At 42.4% G+C, this 23,172-nt stretch overlaps 1 protein-coding gene across 3 annotated transcripts in view; it reads left to right on the top strand.

Moving 5' to 3' along the window:
• The window catches only part of GRB2 (growth factor receptor bound protein 2), a 70,410-nt gene that overhangs the window by 37,929 nt on the left and 9,309 nt on the right, over positions 1-23,172 (top strand). For all 3 annotated transcript variants that reach the window (XM_082443286.1, XM_082443284.1, XM_082443285.1), the window contains one exon: positions 20,426-20,523. In XM_082443286.1, the coding sequence (XP_082299412.1) occupies positions 20,426-20,523 (98 nt within the window). The remainder of the gene's footprint in view (positions 1-20,425; positions 20,524-23,172) is intronic.

The following is a 23,172-nucleotide window of genomic DNA, read 5'->3' as shown; positions in this document are numbered from 1 at the left end:
TGCTGTGCTACCTCACACCAGCCAGGAAATGCTGTGGACTTAGAGCAAACGATTGATGAGTTTTGCCATATTAGTCAAAGGTGAGCTCTCTGGAATTGATCATCTCTGTCCTTTCACTTAAGTTAGTTATTAGAATCACTGCCCACACAGATAGGTATAGAGTAAGAAAAATAGCTCTTGTTGGTAAGTAAATATTTAAACTAAAAATGTAGCCATTAGGCCTGTTAAGATGAATTGATTCCAAATTGCATTTTACCTAAATTGTTTTTAAAAAATGCTTATTTTTAACATTTGATTAGAGTTTTAAAGACCTGATTCATTTTACTAAGTATCTTCTACATTGTGGGTGGTTTACTGCTGTTGGTGGTGGTGATGGTTGTTTTAGTCCCAATTCAAGTTGCGTTATAGCCTCTCTTAACAGACATACTCATTCCCCACTCCCTTCCAGTGTTTGGTGAGTGTTCAGTATGTTACACAATACAAAGAACAGTAAACAAAGGTCACAATATGATCGGAGAATTTGTTGTCAACAAAGGTAGAACTGTCATTGAGAATAATAGACAATGAACAGTTCCGTATTGTCTCAAAAAAGCTTGTGGCATTGGAAATGGTGTTCAGCTACTCTTCCTAAAGATACCTGCATCTAGAGCTCTGTTTACTCACTCTAAAGCAGAGTCTCTGTTGTCAAGCCTCACCCACTTCCAGTAGAGTTCCTAGGCTGCTTTCGCGTTGCCTCAATTTTAAATATGAATACACAACCAAGGAGCACCAGATGTTAGAGGAATGGGAAACCATTGAAGCATTTTAAGCAGACCGACAGTCCAGCTTTTTTTTTTTTTTTTTTACATAAGCTTTACTTTTCAGAACAGTTTTAGATTTACAGAAAAGTTGTACAAAGTGTTCAAGTATACCCCACACCAAATTTCCCCTATTTTTAGTGTCTTATGTTAGTATGGTGTATTTTTTTTTTTCTTACAATTAGTGAACCGATACTGATACATTATTATTAACTAAAGTCCATACTTTATCCAGATTTCCTTAGCTTTTCCTTAATGTCCTTTTTCTGTTTCAGGATCCCAACTAGGATACCACGTTACATTTAGTTGTTGTGTTTGCTTAGACGACTCCTGGCTGTGACAGATCTGGTTTATATTTTTTTCTTTTTTTTTAATAAATTTATTTACTTTATATATTTTTGGCTGCGTTGGGTCTTCATTGCTGCGCATGGACTTTCTCTAGTTGCGGCGAGCGGGGGCTACTCTTGGTTGCAGTGCACGGGCTTCTCATTGCAGTGGCTTCTCTTGTTGCGGAGCACAGGCTCTAGGTGCGTGGGCTTCAGTGGTTGCAGCACGCAGGCTCAGTAGTTGTGGCACGCGGGCTCAGTAGTTGTGGCTCTCGGGCTCTAGAACACAGGCTCAGTAGTTGTGGCGCACAGGCTTAGTTACTCCACGGCATGTGGGATCTTCCCAGACCAGAGCTCCAACCTGTGTCCCCTGCATTGGCAGGCAGATTCTCAACCAGTGCACCACCAGGGAAGCCCCTGGTTTACATTTTATTTATTTGTTTGTTTATTATTTTTTAAATTAATTTTTATTATTTTTGGCTGTGTTGGGTCTTCGTTGCTCCTCACGGGCTTCCTCTAGTTGCGGAGAGCGGGGGCTACTCTTTGATGCAGTGCGTGGGCTTCTCATTGCGGTGGCTTCTCTTGTTGCGGAGCACGGGCTCTAGGCACGCAGACTTCAGTAGTTGTGGCATGTGGGCTCAGTAGTTGTGGCACGCAGGCTCTAGAGCGCAGGCTCAGTAGTTGCGGCGCACGGCCTTAGTTACTCCGTGGCATGTGGGATCTTCCCGGACCAGAGCTCGAACCTGCGTCCCCTGCATTGGCAGGCGGATTCTTAACCACTGCGCCACCAGGGAAGTCCTGGTTTACATTTTAATGATGTTATTCTGGTTTGCAGAATTGAGTACATTCTGAAGGGGACAAAGTGAAAGCAGTGAGACCAGTTAGGAAGCCACTATGTAATAATTCAAGCAAGAGATAATGGCAGCTTGGACTAGAGTTGTAGCAGTAGAAGTGGAGAGAAGGGTTTTTTTTTGCTTTTTTAAAAATTTTTATTTTATTCATTCATTATTTATTTAGGCTGCGCCAAGTCTTAGTTGCCACACTTGGGATCTTCGTTGCAGCACGTGGGCTTCTTAGTTGCAGCATGCATGTGGGATCTAGTTCCCCCACCGGGGTTCAAACCCAGGCCCCCTGCATCAGGAGTGCAGAGTCTTACCCACTGGAACACCAGGGAAGTCCCTGGAGAGAAGGGTTTTGATTTAGGGTATGTAAAAGCCATCAGACTATATGAGAAAATTAAGGGGAATGAGAGTAGGTAGAGAAGAAAATAGGTTCTGGGTTGGAGCCCTTGGGACCCTTTAAAAGTTAATGAGATAAAAAAGACACTAGAGGGATTTCCCTGGTGGCGCAGTGGTTAAGAATCCGCCTGCCAATGCAAGGGACACTAGGGTTTGATCCCTAGTCTGGGAAGATCCCACTTGCCGCGGAGCAACTAAGCCCGTGTGCCACAACTACTGAGCCTGCACTCTAGAGCCCACGAGCCACAACTAGTGAAGCCCACGAGCCACAACTCGTGAAGCCCACGTGCCTACAGCCCATGCTCCGCGACAAGAGAAGCCACTGCAATGAGAAGCACGCGCACCTCAACGAAGAGTAACCCCCACTCACCACAACTAGAGAAAGAAAGCCTGCGTGTAACGAAGACCCAACGCAGCAAAAAAAAAAAAAAAAAGACATTAGCGAAGGAGACCAAACAAGAGCGGCCAGTTAGATAGGAAGAAAACCTAGGATGTGTTGTGTCCTAGAAGCCAAGAAAGTGTTTCAAGGCAGAGTAAATGATCACTGTATTATGTGCTTCTGATAGGCCACGTCAGATAAGGGTAGGGAATTGACCTTTGGATTCAGCCATCACTAGTGACCAGGCCATCACTAGTGACCTCTGTGAGTAGTTTCCGTGGAGTGGTGAGAGCAGAAGCATGCTTGTAGTGGGTTCAGAGAGAATGGGTTGGGACAGGGAAGGGGACATGGGGAAACTTGCTGGGGGTGGGGAGGGTGGCGGTGGTTATGTAAATTTTACAGCAAAAGAAAACACTGCAAAGTAATATTTAACTATTGTTAATAATATGTATGCAGAAGTATTTAGGAGAAAGCACTGATGTCTGCAACTTTGAGATACATTAAAAAATAAAATGGATTAATGGAAGGTTGTATAGATAGATATGTGATAAAACACATATTGTTAATGGCATAATTTAGGTGGTGGGTAAATATGTGTTCGTTGGAAAATTCTTTTAACTTTGCTCTATGTTTGAAAGCTTTCATAATAAAATGTTGGGGATGGGGGAGAGAACAGGAGGAAAGAAATTGGAGACAGAATGTGAACAGTTATTCCGAGGAGTTTTTATGTAAAGGCAGTAGAATCAAAAGAAATCTGCTTTCATCCCGATCTCAGAATTGGGAGAGATAACAGCATTTTTATTTACTGATAGGAAAGATCCAGTAGAGACAAAAAATTGATGATGCAGAAAAAAGAAAGGAAAAGTACTTCAGTGAAATGTCCTTGAGCAGGCAAAAAGGTGGGATCTAGCACAGGAGTAGAATTTTCTTTTGTTAGGAGCATGGACAAAAATAATAGAAGGCAGAGGGTAAGGATATAGGTACAAGCGGTTGTATACACGTGGTGGGAGCTTTTTTTTTTTTTTTTTAAAGATTTCATTTTGCCTTTATTCTTTATTTTATTTTATTTTTATTTATTTATTTATTCATTTATGGCTGTGTTGGGTCTTCGTTTCTGTGCGAGGGCTTTCCCCAGCTGCAGCAAGTGGGGGCCACTCTTCATTGCGGTGCGCGGGCCACTCACTATCGCGGCCTCTCTTGTTGCGGAGCACAGGCTCCAGACGCGCAGGCTCAGCAATTGTGGCTCACGGGCCCAGTCGCTCCGCGGCATGTGGGATCTTCCCAGACCAGGGCTCAAACCCGTGTCCCCTGCATTGGCAGGCAGACTCTCAACCACTGCGCCACCAGGGAAGCCCCGTGGTGGGAGCTTTTATAGATCTCTTCTGTTTGCTTCTGTTTTTTTCCGTGAAGTAGAAAGTAAGCTCATCTGCTGGGAAGGATGGTGGAGGAGCTGTTGAAGCTCAAGGAGATAGGAAAATGAGATAGTCATCTAGGAGCGAGTGAATGGACTCAGGAAATACACTGCGAGCCCGCTTGAGGTCTTTCATGAGGTCTAATAATTAATATTTAAAGTTTCAGAAGGAGAACAGTGCAAATGAAAGACACTATCAGATTTTTTAAAAAGAAAGAAGATAACTTCTCATAGCTGGTGGATGTGGATTTTTGGATGGGAAGGGACCACCAAGTCTACCCAGCAATACGTACAAAAATAGATCCATGCTCAGATAGGTTATGGTTAAGTTTCAAAATGACAAGAAGAAAGAAAAGATTCTAAGAGCATCTAGAAAAAAGAAACAAGTCTCTATAAAGAAATGATAATCAGATTGCCAGTGAACTTTGTACAAACAACTTCAAATACCAGAAAGCAGTGTCTTCCAAATTCTGAGGGAAAATGCTGTTCGGCCTAGAATTTTGTTGAATTCTTCTACACCTCATTGAACTGGTGTTCAAGTATAAGCAGAGAATCAAGGCAATTTCAGACATGCCAGGACTGAAAACATTTGCTTCCTAAGCACCCTTTCTTGGGAAAGTATTGATATTAATGGTGCGCTACCATAAAAACCAGGAATGAGGAAGACATGAAATCTAGGAATCGACACATCCAACCAAGGAAAGTATTGGAGGAAAATCCCAGAATGGTAGGTCGATTGAAGAGTGAAATGGGTATTCCAGGCATTTTTTTACACGTACCATCCTTGAAAAGTTGTAATAATTTAAAAATATAATAAAGCCAGAAAAATTGTTTTAAGGCCATTAGAGCTCTAGGGAAAGCAGAAGGCCATCCAATAAAGGGAGTACAATTTTTAAAACCGGCTTAATTGTATCTCCCAGAGCTGCAAACTGTAACTTCAGCAATGAGAATTCACCTGTAGAAAGCAGGGCATTTTGGGGACTTCCCTGGTGGTCCAGTGGGTAAGACTCCGCGCTCCCAGTGCAGGGGGCCCGGGTTCCATCCCTGGTCAGAGAACTAGATCCCACATGCCGCAACTAAAGATCCCGCATGCTGCAACGAAGACCCAGCACAGCCCCCCACCTCCCCCCCCCCCGCCAAAAAAAAGAAAAGCAGGGCATTTTGGTTCTGGTCAGTTCAGATTTGATAGCTTAATCATTATAGATCTATTATGCATAGCCATTCATAGCCTTTGACTTCACGGGGTGGGGGGTTATAAAGGCCTGATAATACTATTCTGTAGTGGCCAACAGTAGTCACACCTGAGTTGATCAGAATATGGCTGATGATTTTTGTGATTTGGGGAAGCTAGTTATTGTGGGCAGGAGAGCGAACCTCATATGCCTGGTTTCCCCTTGCATTTCCAGGCAGCATGGATGTTGTTCTGTTGGCTGACCCAGAACTGTGGAATGGCACACAAGTCTCCCAGTTTAAATACTACGTGAAATCAGGGAGTTGTTCTTGTAGTCTGGAATTGAGGGTCTGACAAGCCCATTGTTTGCATTAATACATCCTATTATTTAGTCCTCTTAGTCCCTCTGTTCTCTGCAGGTTGTGACGTTTTGTGGGACGAAAGTGCTGATTTTGTACAGGGAACAGTGTGTAGGTGCTCAAATAAAACTAATAGGCGGAGCAAGGCTGGGCTTGTCTGCTTTTGATGGTACAGGCCGAGAACAGAGCAGCCTGGTGGTTGTCCTCCGGCTGCCCCCCCCCCCCGCCCTCCCCCCAGGCCTCCCAGCGAACCTGCCCTCTGAGCCCTGCAGCTGCCTGAAGGAGGCCATGAAAGCTGGTTAATTACTAGACAGGCCTCCCTTCCAATGGTAAAAGGAGGGGTAGTTAGTTTAGCCTGTCTGTAACAGCAGCTATGTTTGTCTCCAGTTCCGTTAGAGAGGTGCCTAGAAAAAGTTGTCACATCCTGAATTCCGATGTCTGTTTTCCTGATGAAAATGTCCATATTTGGGGTCACGTTTGGAAGTAGAGAAAGTTTAATATGTGAGTAAGCATATGTCAGGGTATACTAGTTCAAATTGAGTATTTTCATAGATTCTAAACATTGCAAATTATAGTTATTTGAATTGGTTGTTTGAAAAAGTAATGTCAGTTTTGTGTAGATTTTTAATTATATAGCAATTAAAACATCACCTCAGCACAACTGAGGGATTATCTCTTTTATAAATTTATTTTTTAATTTTATTTATTTTTGGCTGCATTGGGTCTTCGTTGCTGCGCGCCAGCTTTCTCTAGCTGTAGCGAGCGGGGGCTACTCTTCGTTGCGGTGCACAGGCTTCTCATTGCGGTGGATTCTCTTGTTGCAGAGCACGGGCTCTAGGCGCACGGGCTTCAGTAGTTGTGGCTCGCGGGGTTTAGAGCGCAGGCTCAGTAGTTGTGGTGCATGGGCTTAGTTGCTCTGCGGTATGTGGGATCTTCCCAGACCAGGGCTCGAACCCATGTCCCCCGCATTGGCAGGCAGATTCTTAACCCCTGCGCCACCAGGGAAGCCTTGGGATTATCTCTTTTATACACTTTCTTTTTATTTATGGTGGAGAGTAAACTTTAAGTTTTAAATTATGTGACCTTGAGAAGCCAGTGATACGGCTTGAAATTTGATATCTGTTCCCTGTTCCTGCAAACAGAGGGTGGAGGAGTAAATTTAGAGTCTTTAATGTGTATGGGTTTTTTAATGTTCATTTTAGAGTCTTTTCAAAACAGTCAAAATCCCACCACTCTAGTCCAAATGTCCATCTCCTCTGGCCTGGCTTACTGCAGTAGCCCCTTAATTAAGTGGTCTTCCTGCTGCCACTTTCATCCCTCTCAGATCTTTGTATCACACAGAAACCAGAATTGTCATATTAAAGAGCAAATTCAGTCCATGGTTTCCCAGAATCCTTATTCTACCCTTCAGGGCCAGAGCCCTGCACAGTCTGGCCCAGTTCCCTTTCTCTCTAGCCTCCAAGGCTCTGCTTTTCACAGAACTCCCTTGGATTTGTCATTTCAGTTCTACACTGTGCTAAACCCCTTCTCACCCAAGAGCCTCTGCTTAACGCTCTTCTCTCTGCTTGGAATGTTTCTCCTTGCTCTCATCTCTTGTGTCCTCCATTCCCACCCTCAAACCTGGCTAAGACCTACTCATACTCAGGGTTTCTGGTTGAAATGTTACTGCCCAGGTGAGCTTTCCTTGACACACGTCTGCATAGTTCGATTAGGTCTCCCCAAGGTGTGCTCTCATACAGAGCACTCTGAACTTTTCATCGTAACTTATTATACCTGAAGTTATAATTACTTTCCCTTCCCTACTGTCAGCTCCTTGTAAGTGAGGATCATTTACTTATTGTGGTATCCCCAGGACCTAGCACAGACGATGACTCCAAATGGACACTCATACTTGTCTACTCCCTGAGTCTTAATATAGTACATCTTTGATTATTAGGATAGAGTCCTAAGAATGGCTGGGTTTTACTGGGTTAATAGGTATGAAAATTCAGATCTTTGATACGTATGGCCAATTGCTTTCAGTAAAACCATACACCTTTTTATACTCCCACCAGTACCATCCAGCCACCATCACGGAATATTAACTTGTTTTTATCTTTGCCACTGTGATCATCCAAAAAGAAGAGGAAGGGGGAGGTCTGTGAGATCTCTGAGTGATAGAAACAGAAGACTGGAATAGGCCACTTGATCTAGTTATTCCAGTCATGACCACATGATATCCCGTCCTTGAAGATTTCTAGGCTGTAAGACTTCAGCCTTCCTGGTGGCACTTGAGCACAGTGGAGGAGACAGCAAGGAGGGTGACTCGTCTTACGTGTCAGGCAGTAGTCTTCCTGCAGTGGAGTAGCATCGCCATGGTGATTACCTGTAGGAAGTGACTCCGCTTGACTGAGCCACATCCAGCCATCCACAGTGTCTGTAATTACTGTTGGTCACTTAAACATGTGACAGCTCCATATCGTAGAAGGGCAGTGTGTAGCCTGGAGGAGGACAGCAAGTAAAGTGTGACTTAACAGCAACTCTCTCTTTTTTTGAACCCCATTTTAAAATATAAAAGGGAAGATGGCCTTGTTTACCACACCCTCTTACATACTCTGAGTTGCTCTGCCTTTAGGTTCTTGCTCTATTCCTGGACTCTTGGAAGTTGCCCTTTTTCTCATTTCTCCAGACATGAATTGAGTTTTCTGTATCAACTAAGCAGCTCACTTGGAAACATGTAGCTGTGAATTCCATATTCAACTCAAAATCAGCAGTTTCCATTATCCCACTTCTTACTTGTTCCCTCATTATTTACATACATAACTCCCTTAGCTGGAAACACTTCTGAGGGTAGGGACTGTGTCTTTCTGCCCCCACCCCCCCCCCTTTAAATCCCGTTGCAGCTTCCTAGCACAAAGCTTTCAGTGTAGTAGACACTCGAACATTAACTGAAGTGCAATTCGAAGAGGACAGCAACGGTAACTTATCAGGACAGCCTAGTAATGACCAGATTACAGATCCTAGATTTTCATACTTCCACCACCTTTCTCAATTCCCTGTAACTGTTTTAATAGTAAACAGAACTATTTGGCTGCTTAAGATGGTGGACCTCAAGGCTGTTTTACAGTTTTCTTCTCCCAAGTTGTTGGTAGAATTTGGATACGTCCTGTGATCTGTTTGCCTCATAACAAATGTCACTTTGTATAATGAAATATCTCCTCAGTGAGTTCCAAAGGATGGATAGAACTGATCTGAGGGGAATTTCAGTCAGGGTCCTGGTAGGAAACACATGACACATTTAAACTGGCTAATTTGAGGAGATTTTATTAATGAGACTATTTACAAGGTGTGGGCAGGGTTTCTCTAGAAACCACAGGGGATGGTACAGTGCCCAGAGCTAGTAACCGAGTTCCCATCTTGAGGCCTGCAGAAGACAGTGGGGCAAAGGAAAGGGGAGGTGTTACCAGAACCTGGAGGAGGAAAGGACTGAGTCAAGAAGGCTGAGACTTTGAGTTGCAGGTCTAAGACTGTCCACAGAAGCCCCAGACAGGAAGCTGCCTTCTGCGGCCTCTCCACTGGGGAACTGGGAAGCCTGTAGAAGAGCCTGCTGTTGTGGTCCATACAGGTGGAGGGCACAGAAGGGCAGAGGAGAATGTCAACTGAATCTGGAGAGGCACGGGGGTACCATCTACCTTTTACAATTATGCTTTTTACTCACAGTGGCTTTAAAAGAGGGAAATTTGCCAGCAGCTCTATATAGCTGTTTTTCTAAAGTGCTTTTCAGAAAAAAAATTGGTGGCCAAGAGGGAGGCCACCGAGTCACATCTGCCCACCAAGATTTTTTTTTTTTTTTTTTTTTTTAAGTGAAACAAGTTAAAATGTTTATCAGAAGGAAAAGGAGTACGTGTGGATAGACATGTGGGCGGGCTCAGAGAGAGAGAGCGCCCTGGTGGTAGTTTGAATCACTTTTATGGGGCATTCCTCCACCAAGCTCTTTTGATTCCACCTCGGAAAAGTATCTTGAATCTGTCTCCTTCCCTCCACCACACTTTCCCACTGCAGCCCAAGCGCTGGCGGCTGTAGTTGTTCCCGCCTGGTCTTCCCTGCACTTCATTCTCACAGTGCAAACATTGGAATGTTGAAAAATGCACACCTGACTGTCACTCTTCAGTGACTTCTAATTATCATCCTTAGCATACCCGTTTGAACTTCCTAATTTGCACACTAGAACCTTCTGCCTAGACTGCTTATAGGAGATCCTCTGGGTGTCCCCTCAGATGTTACTCTCTGACCACATTCCCCCTCCCTCCCAGACTAGGGTAGGTCCCTCTCTTTTCCGCTCCCTAACCCTGTGCTTAACCTAACATGAATCCACATTTTCAGTTTAGTATCGTACTTAACCTGTTTAATTGCCTGCATTCACCTCCACTCTGGGAATGGGGTGGGGAATTACCACTGCACCCAAGTCCCTCTGTCTGTCATGTGGTTACAGACTCTCCTGCCATGGAGCTAGATTAGCTGCTTCAGAAAATTTTGGAACTAGGTTTTTTTTTAGTTCAGAATGGTAGCATTCTAGGTGTAAAGACCCCCTAGCCTCGAGAATTTCTGAGCCATAGATCTTTTTTTTAATACAGCAGGTTCTTATCAGTCATCTATTTTATACATATTAGTGTATACATGTCAATCCCAATCTCCCAAGTCATCCCCCACCACCACCCCACCCCCCACACTTTCCCCCCTTGGTGTCCATACGTTTGTTCTCTACGCCTGTGTCTCTATTTCTGCCTTGCAAACCAGTTCATCTGTACCAGTTTTCTAGATTCCACATATATGCGTTAATATACGATATTTGTTTTTGTCTTTCTGACTTACTTCACTCTGTATGACAGTCTCTAGGTCCATCCACGTCTCTACAAATGACCCAGTTTCGTTCCTTTTTAAGAGCCATAGATCTTTATGCGGTTGCCAGTGATTAGCTGAGTGACTGATGCCTTTTTTTCTGTTACATTCTGTGAGGTGGCTTTGGGTCACGGAATGACTAAATCAGTAGACCCTATTTAGTTCACATCTTGAATCAATAAGGCCTAAGTTAAACTTAATAACCTCTGTTGTCATTAATTTTGGGGCGGAGGAGGGCTTTTTTGGGAGCTCCTGTTTTGTTTTATTTGCTGAAGCAACAGGAAGTGAGTTAGATCTTAGAGGGTGGAGCTGATGAATGTGAGCAGGTTTGCCTGTCATCAGAAAACAGGTAACTGCTGCTCCCCTGGCTTAGGAGGCTTTGTTTGTTTTTTATTTAGTTTGGTTTTTTTGAGGAGAGGGTTGTAGAATTTAACCTAAAATTGAAAGCCTTCTGTTAATGAACAAGGAGAGTAGCTAAATACATATTGTTAAAGTAAAGAATTAGCCATAGTTTCTAGTTATTTTGGTTATTTCCAGTTAGGAGTTCTGATACCATTAGTAAAGGTTTTACTTTTCAACTTAAGGAAACTTAACCAATCTTTTAGTTAATGGCTGCCAAGTGTGGCCAAGGAAACCATCCGTCCCTCCATTTGCTTGATAGCAAGTTGGGAAGTCGTCCATGTTCCTTCTACTCAAAGTTCTATACAAGCTGAGCAGAACTAAAGATGCAAACAAAGAATATAACCAGGGGGCAGGGGGGATAGGAAGAATATAACCTAGCTCACACTTCCCCCAGGAAGTTTTCCTGTATCCCCTAAGCTGGACTTAGGTCTTTACCTTCGGTGTTTGGAACGCAGATATTTTCTGTTGAATGGACATTTGCCACAGTACCTGTAATTCCCCCACTACTGGCATCCATCACACTGTGTTGCAACTAGCAGTTTACTAGATAGACTCTAAGCTCCCTGGGGAGGGAAGGGTGGCCATTGTATCCTAAGCTCACCTAGCTCAGGGCTTTGCACTCTTATTGCAGAGTGCTTGCCTGGTACAGGCTGTCACATGATTGCTGAGTTTTTCAAATGTACAGTACTTTCTCTCTTGAAACTCCCTCATATTTATCTTTGTCTCTGCCCATCCCCTTCGCCCAACTGCCCCAAGTCCCTGCAGTTGAAATTCTGACACTCTTGAGAGCATTTCACTCTTCTGTTGAGCAGTCAACTACGCTAAAGTAGTATGTCTTCCACAAGACACAAAACACAGAAGACAGTTATTTTGAATGGAAACTCTTGGTACCCCTTTGGTATAAAGAGTTTATTTTGGGGGACTGCCTGTGCATTTAGGTTTCACTGCCTCCAGATTCATCTGGGTGGAGTAATAGCTACGTAAGTGTGAACAACCTTCCTGTTTTGTTAAAATGTCATGAGAAGCCTTTCTTAATGACAGCTGAACCTGGAAATGTTGATAAGTGTCTGATTCGTTGTTTTGTTGTTGTTGTTTTTGAGATTTTTTTGACGTGGACCATTTTTAAAGTCTATTGAATTTGTTACAATATTGCTTCTGTTTTATGTTTTGATTTTTTGGCCGCGAGGCATGTGGGATCTTCGCTGCCCGACCAGGGATTGAGCCCGCACCCCCTGCATTGGAAGGTGAAGTCTTAACCACTGGACCGCCAGGGAAGTCCCTCTAATTCGTTTTTTGAACACTAAAATATTTCTCAGAGAAAGAAAAATATCCTGTTTTGGTTATTCTTCTTACAATTATTCTTATAATAATAATTTGGTTAGTCTTAATTGTTCATCTTGCTACATATATGAACATTATAAAGGAAGTCTTCCATTTAAAAAAATGCGTGAGTGGTCCTGAACTCTTAATATAATCAGTTGTGTGTGTGTGTGTGTGAGTGTGAGAGAGAGAGAGAGAGAGATCATTTTTCTTTCTACATCAACTTGGCTGCCATTCAAAAGAATAAAAAAGGTGAAGGTCTTCATGCTGTCCTTTGTAAAGCTTTTGGTGGAGGAGTTGTAGATATAAAATTAACACTCTGCAAAAGTAAGTCACTAGTCAGACATGCAGGCTGAACCAGGCATCTTAACATTCCAGGAAGTGCCCCCATGCTGAGAGCTGGGAGTCGGGACACGTGTATAGACCCAGAGCTACAGCTCTTCCCTCCCTAATCCACCCAATGCATATTTTCTAAATTTCATACTGAAATTTCCCTTCCCTGCCTACCCGCCCCACCCTTACACTTCTTTATCTTGGAGAAAGTAGAAGCAGGTAGTGTTGTGGAAAAGATTTGGGGTACCCCGTTTTGAGGTGCTCCCCATAGACGTTTTTTGGCAGTGATGCTTAAGGTACAGGAAGACTGATTGCCTCCTTCTGTTACTTCCTTTATTTTGCCTCTCCTTGGGGGGAACAAATTCATGACAGTCAGTCTTCTTTCCAGGGTCTATTTAAGATGTTATTATTTTCACCAAGGAATTTGATGGTAATGTATAATGTGTGGTGCTCTTTCTATTGTCCCTAGACCCAGCTAGCTCTGTGATCCTGTATGCATTACTTAGAGCAAAGCCCCCATATACCAGTCAGTTCCTCAAAATATGCTAGGTGCTATTCTGAGAACCATGGAGAATACCGATGAGAAGTGGCATGGAGCCAGCTTTAGGGTGCTTGCAGTCAAGTTTAGGAGAGGACCAAAGCATTCCAGTACACAGTACAAAGCAGTGGTAGACGAGATGTGAATAGATGAGGAAGAGAGGAAGCATGAGAGACGCAGTACAATGTGTTTAGAGGTCGCTGAGTTGACTAGCCTGACTGAACTGAAGGGTTCGTTTAGAGAAGTAGTGGGTGGGAAGAGCTGAAAGTAGGTGATGGCCAAATTATGAAAAGTGGAATGCCAAACTAAGAATAATTTGGATCCATAGAAGGCTACTTAAGACTTTTTAACAGAAAAACAGTGGTGTTTGAACTGATTCAGAGCACTAAATAGATTGAGGTCAAACCAGGACAACCTTAAACTATGAAACCTGGACCTTTTGGGAGGCGGCAGGGCAGGGTGGGGGGTAGGCTTGGCCTCTTGATCCAGCTGTGTTTCCCTTTCAAACTGATCCCCATTGATAGCAGCTGTTTAGAGAAGGTAGAGAGAGCCTCTCAGGCAACGGGAAAAAAGGCACTGTTCCTGGGGTGTAACTGGTTTGTATTCAGATGGCAGTATATAAGTGATGAGTGATTTTTACCAATAGAAAATTTGGGAGTTTGGGCGTTTTCTTTCCTCTCCCTTCCTCCTCCTTTTTCTTTCTTTTCCTTTTGAAATTGTTTAGAGGGCAAAATCTAGCGTGTGTCACTAGTGGTCAGAAGGTAAACTTGACCAACAAATGCCCTTTGGATTTCTTTAGTTTGGTAAATAGAATCCTTCCTTAAAAGGAAAATGATGTAAAAAATTGATTTAGGGCTCCTTGATCCCCAAAGAAATGAATCTTCTGGAAATACCCATTTCAAAGGGAACTAAAAACACATTTCATGGCACAGATATTATACTTTTGTTGAAAGAGTTCATCACCATAAGGTTAAAATACCCCCCTGATTTGATATCATTACATAAATTTGGAGTAACTCATCTACAGTGTGGGTGTTTTTCATGCTTTGGCACACAGTAGAGCAAGCAGCATAGCCAAGATGTTTTTCATGTTGAGCAAAAACTTTAACAGATGGAGGTGGTGATTGTAGAGCACTTATTTAAAGTGTTAGGAATGAATCAGTGTAGTTTGAGGCCGAGGCGGTAATCCATACTAAGGGAGTCTGAGAAGTTGAAGAGCATTCTAATAAAATATGTAACAGGCAACTGAAGAGAACTGATTTTAAATGGCTCTCCCAGTACCGTTACCCTAGCCAGGGCCCTATAGAATTTTTCTTAGGGGTTAAAGTCTTTAAAAAGCCACTCTGTGTGCATGTGTGTGTGTGTGTGTGTGTTTTCCTTCCCTATTCTAAGAACTTGAAATTATGTGGTTGTGTGTGTGTGTGTGTGTGTGTGTTTTCCTTCCCTATTCTAAGAACTTGAAATTATGTGGTAGGGTCACCATAATTCTTTAAATTTGTCTTCAAGTCCTGGCAGTATTTCAGTGTTGCTTGTGTGGGATTGATTGATCTTTAAAGAGCTGGGGAAACTCACTGGCTTATGTAGAATTTCTGTAAAGCAGGGACCAGCTGTAAGTGGTATTTTTGTTTTTTATGTGGTGGAAGAGCTTAAATATGTAATTGTTCCTATCTTTTATGCACAAATGCTCTTTCTTATAAATTGCTTCACAAACGCTATAAAACTTTGAATAATTTTTCCCTGAAGAAATGTTGAACCCTGTGCAAGCTGTTAGAATTAGAATGTATGTTGAAAGCTTTGATGGGACTACTGTTTGGGAACTGCACAGCTTTTTTTTTTTTTTTTTTTTAAATCATGATTCCTTCTTCTTCTTTTTGTTTTGTTTTGTTTATTTACAGATGACTGCATATGTTCAGGCAAGAAAATACCCCCATATTTCAAAATACAGCAGTCTATAAACAAAATTCTTATCTACCATTTTCCTAAAAGACACATTTTTTTTTTTTTTCTGTAATTTGTATAGAAAATTAAGTGCAGTTCTTGTCTCCCAGGATTTGTATGGAAGGGACAGGGAAGGGCATTACCTACTGTAATCCTTGAACTCAGCATTTGAAATTTTTTTTGAAGTAAGCACAGAAGTTTTGTACTCTGTGTTTCCACAATAAAACAAGAATCCCAGTTCTCTGTTAATACGTGTGCTCTTGGTACCCATGGGCAGCATTACATCAAAGATACCTAATTTGGTAAAACTCAGCCCCCAGGATTGCCATGTTTTGTTAGATCTAATACTGCTAAATGTGTAAGGCAGAGTAATTATTGTGAAGTAAATGTGTCCACTACAGCAGCTGGACGGTAGCTCTGTACTGAGCTATGCTGCTCATTTTCTCATTTAACCCCCTCAGTAACCCTGAGAGGTAGGTATTATCACCACTTTATAGATGGGAAACCAAAACTTAGAAAATGGCCGTTTGCCCAAGGTCACATAGTTCATTGTTGGTGAAATTGGAATTTGAACCCATGTGTTTATTCGCCTCTTGAATCCTACCAGATCAGGTGCGTCTGAAGGGGTCTGAGCCCTAAATCTTTGAGCTCTGGCTTTTTTTTCTTTCTTCTGCTTTTTTTTTTTTTTTTTTTTTAAAGTAGATAGATATTTTTATTTTTTTTGGCCACACCCAGTGGCATGTGGCATCTTAGTTCCCCGACCAGGGATTGAACCCGTGCCCCCTGCAGTGGAAGCGCAGAGTCCTAACCACTGGACCACCAGGGAATTCCCTCTTTCTTCTTTTTTAAACTATTTGGAAACCTTTAAATTGGTATTAGTAAAGATGGAAATTTGCATTGCCTTTAGAATGGCCTCATTGGGGGTGGGGTGGTGGCAGCAGTGAATAAAGTTACCAAATTATATAATGTAGAAAAGTAGACCATGTGGAATGCTCTGAGTTGTCCGTAGTGAAGAAAGTTTTACTTCTGGGAATTTTTTTCATAGGTTAGTGATGGCAAACTATCATGGTGGGGGTTTCTGAAGCCTCGTTGTGTTATTTTCTGCTCCACTATGTATTTTCGGTGTGAAAAGTTTGTACCGGAGGCATATGAGGCCCTGGTGTGTGTTTCTTACATGTAAATTGGACCATAATATTACTGTGTTCTCTTGACTGAAATACTTCTTTCAGTTGAAGTATGATACACGTGTAGAAAAGTTACATATCGTAAGTGCACAGTTCAGTGAATTTTCACAAACTGAATACACCCAGCTTGCAGGTCAAGAAGTTTAACATTAGCGACAGCTCAAAAGCACCCATTGTGTACCTTCCATCGACTGGAATAGTTTTAATTCTCCCATGTAAACTTCACATCATTCTTTATCTTTTAGGTTTCTTCCTGATTGTGGCTCTAACATTACTTTCAGTCTTTCTGCAACCAGAAAAAGAACAAATAAAAACTTCACTGAAACTTGTCTCTTCCTCCTTTCATAATCTCATCTCTTGATCAGTCTGCTTCCGTTAAACCAGTGTTTTGATGGCTACAAAGTCATAACTCGAGGGAATATGGGGGTTGGCATAGAACATGCAGCTGTGGGGTAACAGCTAAAAACATTCCTTGGAATTTTCAAAACTGAATGAAAATTTGGTGGTCGAACTCAACCATCTATTTGTTAAGAGGTAATGAATGAGCAAATGGTAAGTTGCCTGTGTTTCGGGGAAGTGGTGATAGGAGCAGTTTCCTCCTTCTCAGAACTCTGATGGGGCTTTAACAGCTTACTTGTGAAGGATGTGAACTTTCATCTAAAGCCATAGCAAATTCAGTACAGTCTCTGTAGGTGCAAACTCATCCACATCTGGTTCTGGTGCCCTTCCCTGCTCTACTTTAGATTCACTTATGTCAATTTGTGCCCTTTGCTGTTTTAAGCATTTGAATAAAACTTAATTTTTAACTCTTAAATTATGCCATCCTGGGCTTTCAGGGCTTGCATGTGAAAGCTGATGTACCAGCTGGGTAGAAAAACCTGATCCCAGGTGGCCCAGGCTTAGCAAGCACTCTTTCTCCTGTGCTTTGTCTCCCACAGAACCAATCTTTTCTTTTTTTTTTTTTTTTTTTTTTTTTTTTTTTTTATAAATGTATTTATTTATTTTTGGCTGTGTTGGGTCTTCATTTCTGCGCGAGGGCTTTCTCTAGTTGCGGTGAGTGGGGGCCACTCTTCATCGCGGTGCACGGGCCTCTCACTATCGCGGCCTCCCTTGTTGCGGAGCACAGGCTCCAGACGCGCAGGCTCAGTAGTTGTGGCTCACGGGCCCAGTTGCTCCGCGGCATGTGGGATCTTCCGGGACCAGGGCTCGAACCCGTGTCCCCTGCACTGGCAGGCAGACTCTCGACCACTGCGCCACCAGGGAAGCCCATCTTTTCTTAAATTATCGAGTAAAGAGATTTAGAGGCATGTACAGCCACACCTTGGCTTTCTGGCAAAGAGATATTCTAGATACTAGAATATTCCAGAGAACCAAACTTTTAGCCTCCCATGTATTCTGACATTACATTAAAAATAATCTAAGCATTGAGGAGTTCCCTGGTGGCCTAGTGGTTAGGATTCTGGGCTTTCACTGCCGTGGCTGGGGTTCAGTCCCTGGTTGGGGAACTGAGATCCCACAAGCCACCCGGCCAGTATTCATCATCATCGTCATCATCTAAACGTATTAGTTTCATATTTCCCTACCTTCTTGGGGAGAAAAGCATACAAACACCAAGTATTAATATTGTTTTGCAGAAAACCATAGTTCTAAAATGGTGCCAAATCTGGGAGTTGCCCTGGAGTTTCTTTTATTGTCGGGGGGCATTTTTTTAGGGGGAGGTTTGCCTCTGTCCTAACGAAGGTGACAAGAAGAACGTGCAGGGCTTCCCTGGTGGCGCAGTGGTTAAGAACCTGCCTGCCAATGCTGGGGACACGGGTTCGAGCCCTGGTCCGGGAAGATCCCACATGCCACAGAGCAACTAAGTCTGTGCACCACAACTACTGAACCTGCACTCTAGAGCCTGCGAGCCACAACTACTGAAGCCTGCGCACCTAGAGCCCGTGCTCTGCAACGAGAAGCCACCGCAGTGAGAAGCCTGCGCACCGCAACGAAGAGTTAGCCCCCGCTTACCACAACTAGAGAAAGCCTGCTGACAACAACGAAGACCCAATGCAGCCAAAAATAAATAAGATAAATTTTTTAAAAAAGAAGAAGAACATGCGGTTGGTTCTAAGAACTCCTGGCATGTAGAACCTTTTCTGCAAGGTTATTGGTCACAAATTAAAACTGGCCTTTTCCAAGTGATTACCTTATTCTGTTTTCATGTCCAAATGGGCCATAATGCTTTATAAGATAATTACTAGACCACATTTTTCTTCCAGCCCTTCTTTTTGGTAGACAACAAAATCCTGGCCTAAAGCTCCTTTGCTCTTGTGCTGTTGAATCTTCTGTGATGCTGGTGGGTTCACCTTGGTGCTTAGGGACGGACGTTGATGTCATTGTGGCAGGGAGTGCCTTAAGAGCCCTGTCCCTCTCAGACCTTCGTCCTTGGTGTGCGGGTGTGCTTTATAATTGTCTAGCAACAGAATAACTTTTCTGGCCACAGTACAGTTTTTGAAATGCAGATTTTAAAATTGTAAGTGTATTTTACATATATTAGTTTATATCATTGCAGTATTTAATAAATTAAAAAATTTTAAGGGAAAATTGATGAAAAGAAAAAAGTTTTCATCACTGAGGCTGATGGGATTTAGCAGTAGCTTGTTACCTTATCTTGTGCACGTGTAAACTCAGTGACTGGCACTGAGGGCCCGAGGTTAGCCAGCATCACAAGTAGGCACCAGCTTTGTAAAACTCCTCAGGGCATAGCCGCGTTTCAGAAGTGAATTCACTGGGAGGCATCGTTAGTGCAGCCTAGCTATTTGTTGGTATCTATCAGTCTTATCTACCCTTTCCAAAGTTGTATCTCACTTTGAAATGTCAATACATACACATCAAGCAGACCACGTTCTAATTTGGCAGTGAGTACAGCATTTTTCAGCATCATGAGTAAATAATTTGGTAAAGAATTTTACCAACTTCCTTTTAGAATTTTGCTCTGGAGTATAGATTTACCACCACTGTACTAGTCCATCAACGTTTTCCTGTGTTCGCCATTTTGGAGTTGGGCTCACATTTCTATTTTCTCTTTTAAGTTACTTTTTAAAATGTCCTATACCCTTGGCCTTTTGTTAGAAATCTGGAATTCAAAGAGTGGCTCTTATACTATGCCTATATCTATTCTGCCCACCCCCCCTTTTTTTTTGGCCGCACCATGTGGCATGCGGGATCTTAGCTCCCTGACCAGGGATCGAACCCGTGCCCCCTGCAGTGGAAGTGTGGAGTCCTAACCACTGGACCGCCAGGGAAGTCCGTATTTTGCTCCCTTTAATACTCTGCAGATGATAGTATCTTGGCCTAGCCTATCCATACAAGTCAGTATTGAAGAGCACACTTGTCTGAGTTCTGAAAACCTTCATGGGATTCATTAGCCTGTAACCTTGGGTAGGCTGTTTTCACTTTGCAGAATGCAGTGGCTCAGTTGTGTGGTCTCTGGGCCTCCCCCTGAATGGGGCCCATTGGTGTGCTTCCAGCATTCTCTAACTCGGACACATCGTGGCCCTTGAGGGTAAGAGAAGTAAGTGGGACTTACTGTGCTTATTCATTAAAATACGGTTTTCCCACACAAGGGCACACGGCTGTGCATGCAGGTAGCAGCGGGACGGTGGCTGACCCATACTTGGGATAACCTAGAGGCAGTATGAGGAAATCCCAAGATTGGATCTCTGCGATTCTGGAAATTGGCTTGAAGATCCCTGGAGAGAGAGGTCTTCAGGCTCTCTCTGTTGCTGCCCAGTTGTTGTGCAGTTATACCTAATCTCTCCCTTTATTCTCCAGTGTCAGTGTTTGCCGTTTTCCAGAAATCTCCTCACAGAAACTCATCTTCTATTTTTCCCTCCCTCTGCTTTTCTACTGAGGTTTTAATGCTAGATGTTTGGGAACCTGAATTCTCATTTCCAGACACAATTCCTTTCTCTTTTTAAGTATCAGAGTTGACATAATGCTGGTTGTTTTGAAAATTACAAGAAGTTTTGCATCCATGTAACTGATAATACTCCAAATAACACCTTTTACAAACAAACCTAAAAGGCAACATAATCGTCTTCATGGCTACCCACTTAAGAGTGAAAAGGAAATGATTGCTTTCTTCTCCTTGTCTTAATTCTTTTCAGGTTTTGAATGAAGAATGTGATCAGAACTGGTACAAGGCAGAGCTCAATGGGAAAGACGGCTTCATCCCCAAGAATTACATAGAAATGAAACCACATCCGTAAGTTGGGCTCTGCTGACCCTCCAGGGTCAGACCCATCTGCTTGTTCAAACGATGTTTTTAAAATTGAGATCATTGGGATGGATGTCATACTTTCTATTCTGTCTTCTCAGGGAATTAACAAAGCACGTTGATTTTTCCATGTTAGTAAGAGTATATGATGAGAGCATAATAGTCAATAGTAGTGTATGTTTTAGATAACTGTCAGTGATCTTCAAATGATAAAACAACAGTTACGCAGGTCCATGATTCTTTTTCTGTGAAACCCTTTGTGCCAGATGTGTTTCATAATTCTGCATTTTTTGAGTTTTAGAAAGGGTATTTATCACGTGGTTTTGTATTGACATGTTTGATATTCCTTTGGGACCATATCTTAATAATCTTGGTATCACCAGAGCACAATACTTGGCATATAATTGGTTCTTGGTAAATGTACACTATAATCACTGCCCTACCCCTCCATCTTAGTGTTCCCACTTCAGAGAATACAAAGTGCTCTCCTACTCCAGGCTGCTGAGAGCGGTGAGAAAAAAAATTTTTAATTCCAGAACCGTTTATTGTTGATATATGACATGGTGGGGTCCTGGGAGCCCTTACAGACCACTTTCCTCCCACCCTTACCCACCACCTCTTTTATTGTCTCTGCTCCTCCCTCAAAAGCAGTCATTTTCTTGTGAGTATGTCAGGGAGAACTGAAGCATTTAATGCTCAGACTAGAATGCCACTGAAACACGAAGAAATGGTAGATCCTCTGTATCTACTTGTTGTAACACAAAATGGTAAATAAGACTTTCAGATGACTGCCCCACCTTGAGTAGCAGCCCATTTGTCCCTCTCCCCCATTGTCACTGTTCTGATGTGTCCCTGTCATTTCTCTTCCCCCAAGTACTGGAGCAAAGATCTTAACCACATCTTATCTTACACAGCTTTTACGTCATCTTACGTAGAACTGAATGCCGTAGAGCTCAAAAGGGCCTTGACAACGGTCTAGTTCATTCCTCTTTGTGCTGCAAATTAGGAAAGCTTCCAGTATTTTTATTTCAAAACCACTAATTTATGAATTAATAAATTAAACTAATATAGTTCTCATTTTTTAAAATATTTTAATTTTATTGGCATATAGTTGACTTACAATATTGTGTTAGATTCTCTTCTCATATAGGTTATCACAGAATATTGAGTAGAGTTCCCTTGTTGGTTATCTTATATATGGCAGTGTGTGTATGTTTATCCCAAGCTCCTGATTTATGAATAGAGTTCTCATTATAAAAGATTCACAGTGTAGAAAACTATAGAGCAATGTGAGTTTCTCCCCATACATGTACCCCTTTTAGAGGTAACCACCACTAGCAACTAAACCTGAGCCAAATGCTACCTTATGAACTGAATCTGTTCTAAAATGATTTGCCTCTATAAAACAAAACAGATGATTCAGGAGCTTCACCCTAAAGCTGTCTGTTGGGTTCATGTTTTGGTCGCTAAACTCTTGCACAGTTCTCACTATGTGCAGAGACCGTGCTAGGTGCTGGGAAGTTAGGTTCTGTAGTTAAATTATGGTATAATAAAATGTCCATGTAGTTAATGGGAAGTTCTTTGAGAGAGCACATCCAGGAAGCCTGGAGAGAGATTGGGTTACCCTGCAGTTTGGTAATAGGAAGATACCTATGCAGAAGTTTCTATAATGAAGAATCTGTGAGGTCCTCAAGGAAACTTCTTATACTTCAAGAAGAACCAGGCACCTTATAATGGCTCACTAAATGTTTCATTGAATGATTTAAAAGGAGAAGACCAGTCTAACTGCAAAGTGTATTTTCCTAGTTTTTGTTTGGAACTTGTACTGTCTTGTATCTTTGTAACTATGTGAGTTTGATCTCTCCCCCCCTCCCCTAAAAAAGATATTAGATTCCTTGAAGAATTTATGTCTTCTGCTTTCATACTCCCTTGTAACTTGTGCCTTGCCTCTGCACATAGTAACTCAGTAAGTAGTTTTGAATTGATACTCAGATGCAAATTCTTGTACAAAGGCTGGGACCAATTTGTTCATGATAATAAAAGCCAGAAGTATTAAATCTTCAGAGGCGTACATGGAAGAGATTTGTGGCCCCTGGTCAGTGGATTGATAATGTCCCTCATTTGAGGTCCCTGTGATGTTAGATTGGCTGTTATTAACACACAGCCATGCCCAGGTTACTAAAATGCAGGCACAAGCAGTGATATCCAAGAAACTACGAAAGATGAGCATGAGATTATTACAGATTCCCGGGAAGTGTATAAGCACAGTTTCGCATTCTTGTGGCCACTTAGTGTCCATATTTGCTTTGGGGGCTGTGTGGGCTTTTCGTGGACAGCATCACGGAGTACACCCCGTGGGGAGAAGCAGTTGGATAGTGGTTACTGGGAGTCACATAGTGCATCCTACCTCGGTCCACACAAGCCAAAAATTTGTGCACATCTATTCCTACAATCTGTCCTCAAAATAGATCAAGGATTGGCTAAACCTTTTCTGTAAAGGGCCTGATAATAAATATTTTAAGCCTTGTGGGCCATGTGCAGTCTCTGTCATGTCACATATACTTCTTCGGTTGAATTTTTTAAAACAATCCTGAAAAATTTTTTTAAAATAGTCTTAGATTGTGGGTCACAGCAAAA

Source organism: Balaenoptera physalus (genome assembly GCF_965194825.1).
Source record: "Balaenoptera physalus genome assembly, chromosome: 20".
Classification (NCBI taxonomy): domain Eukaryota; kingdom Metazoa; phylum Chordata; class Mammalia; order Artiodactyla; family Balaenopteridae; genus Balaenoptera; species Balaenoptera physalus.
This window is presented reverse-complemented; position numbering and strand designations above follow the sequence as displayed.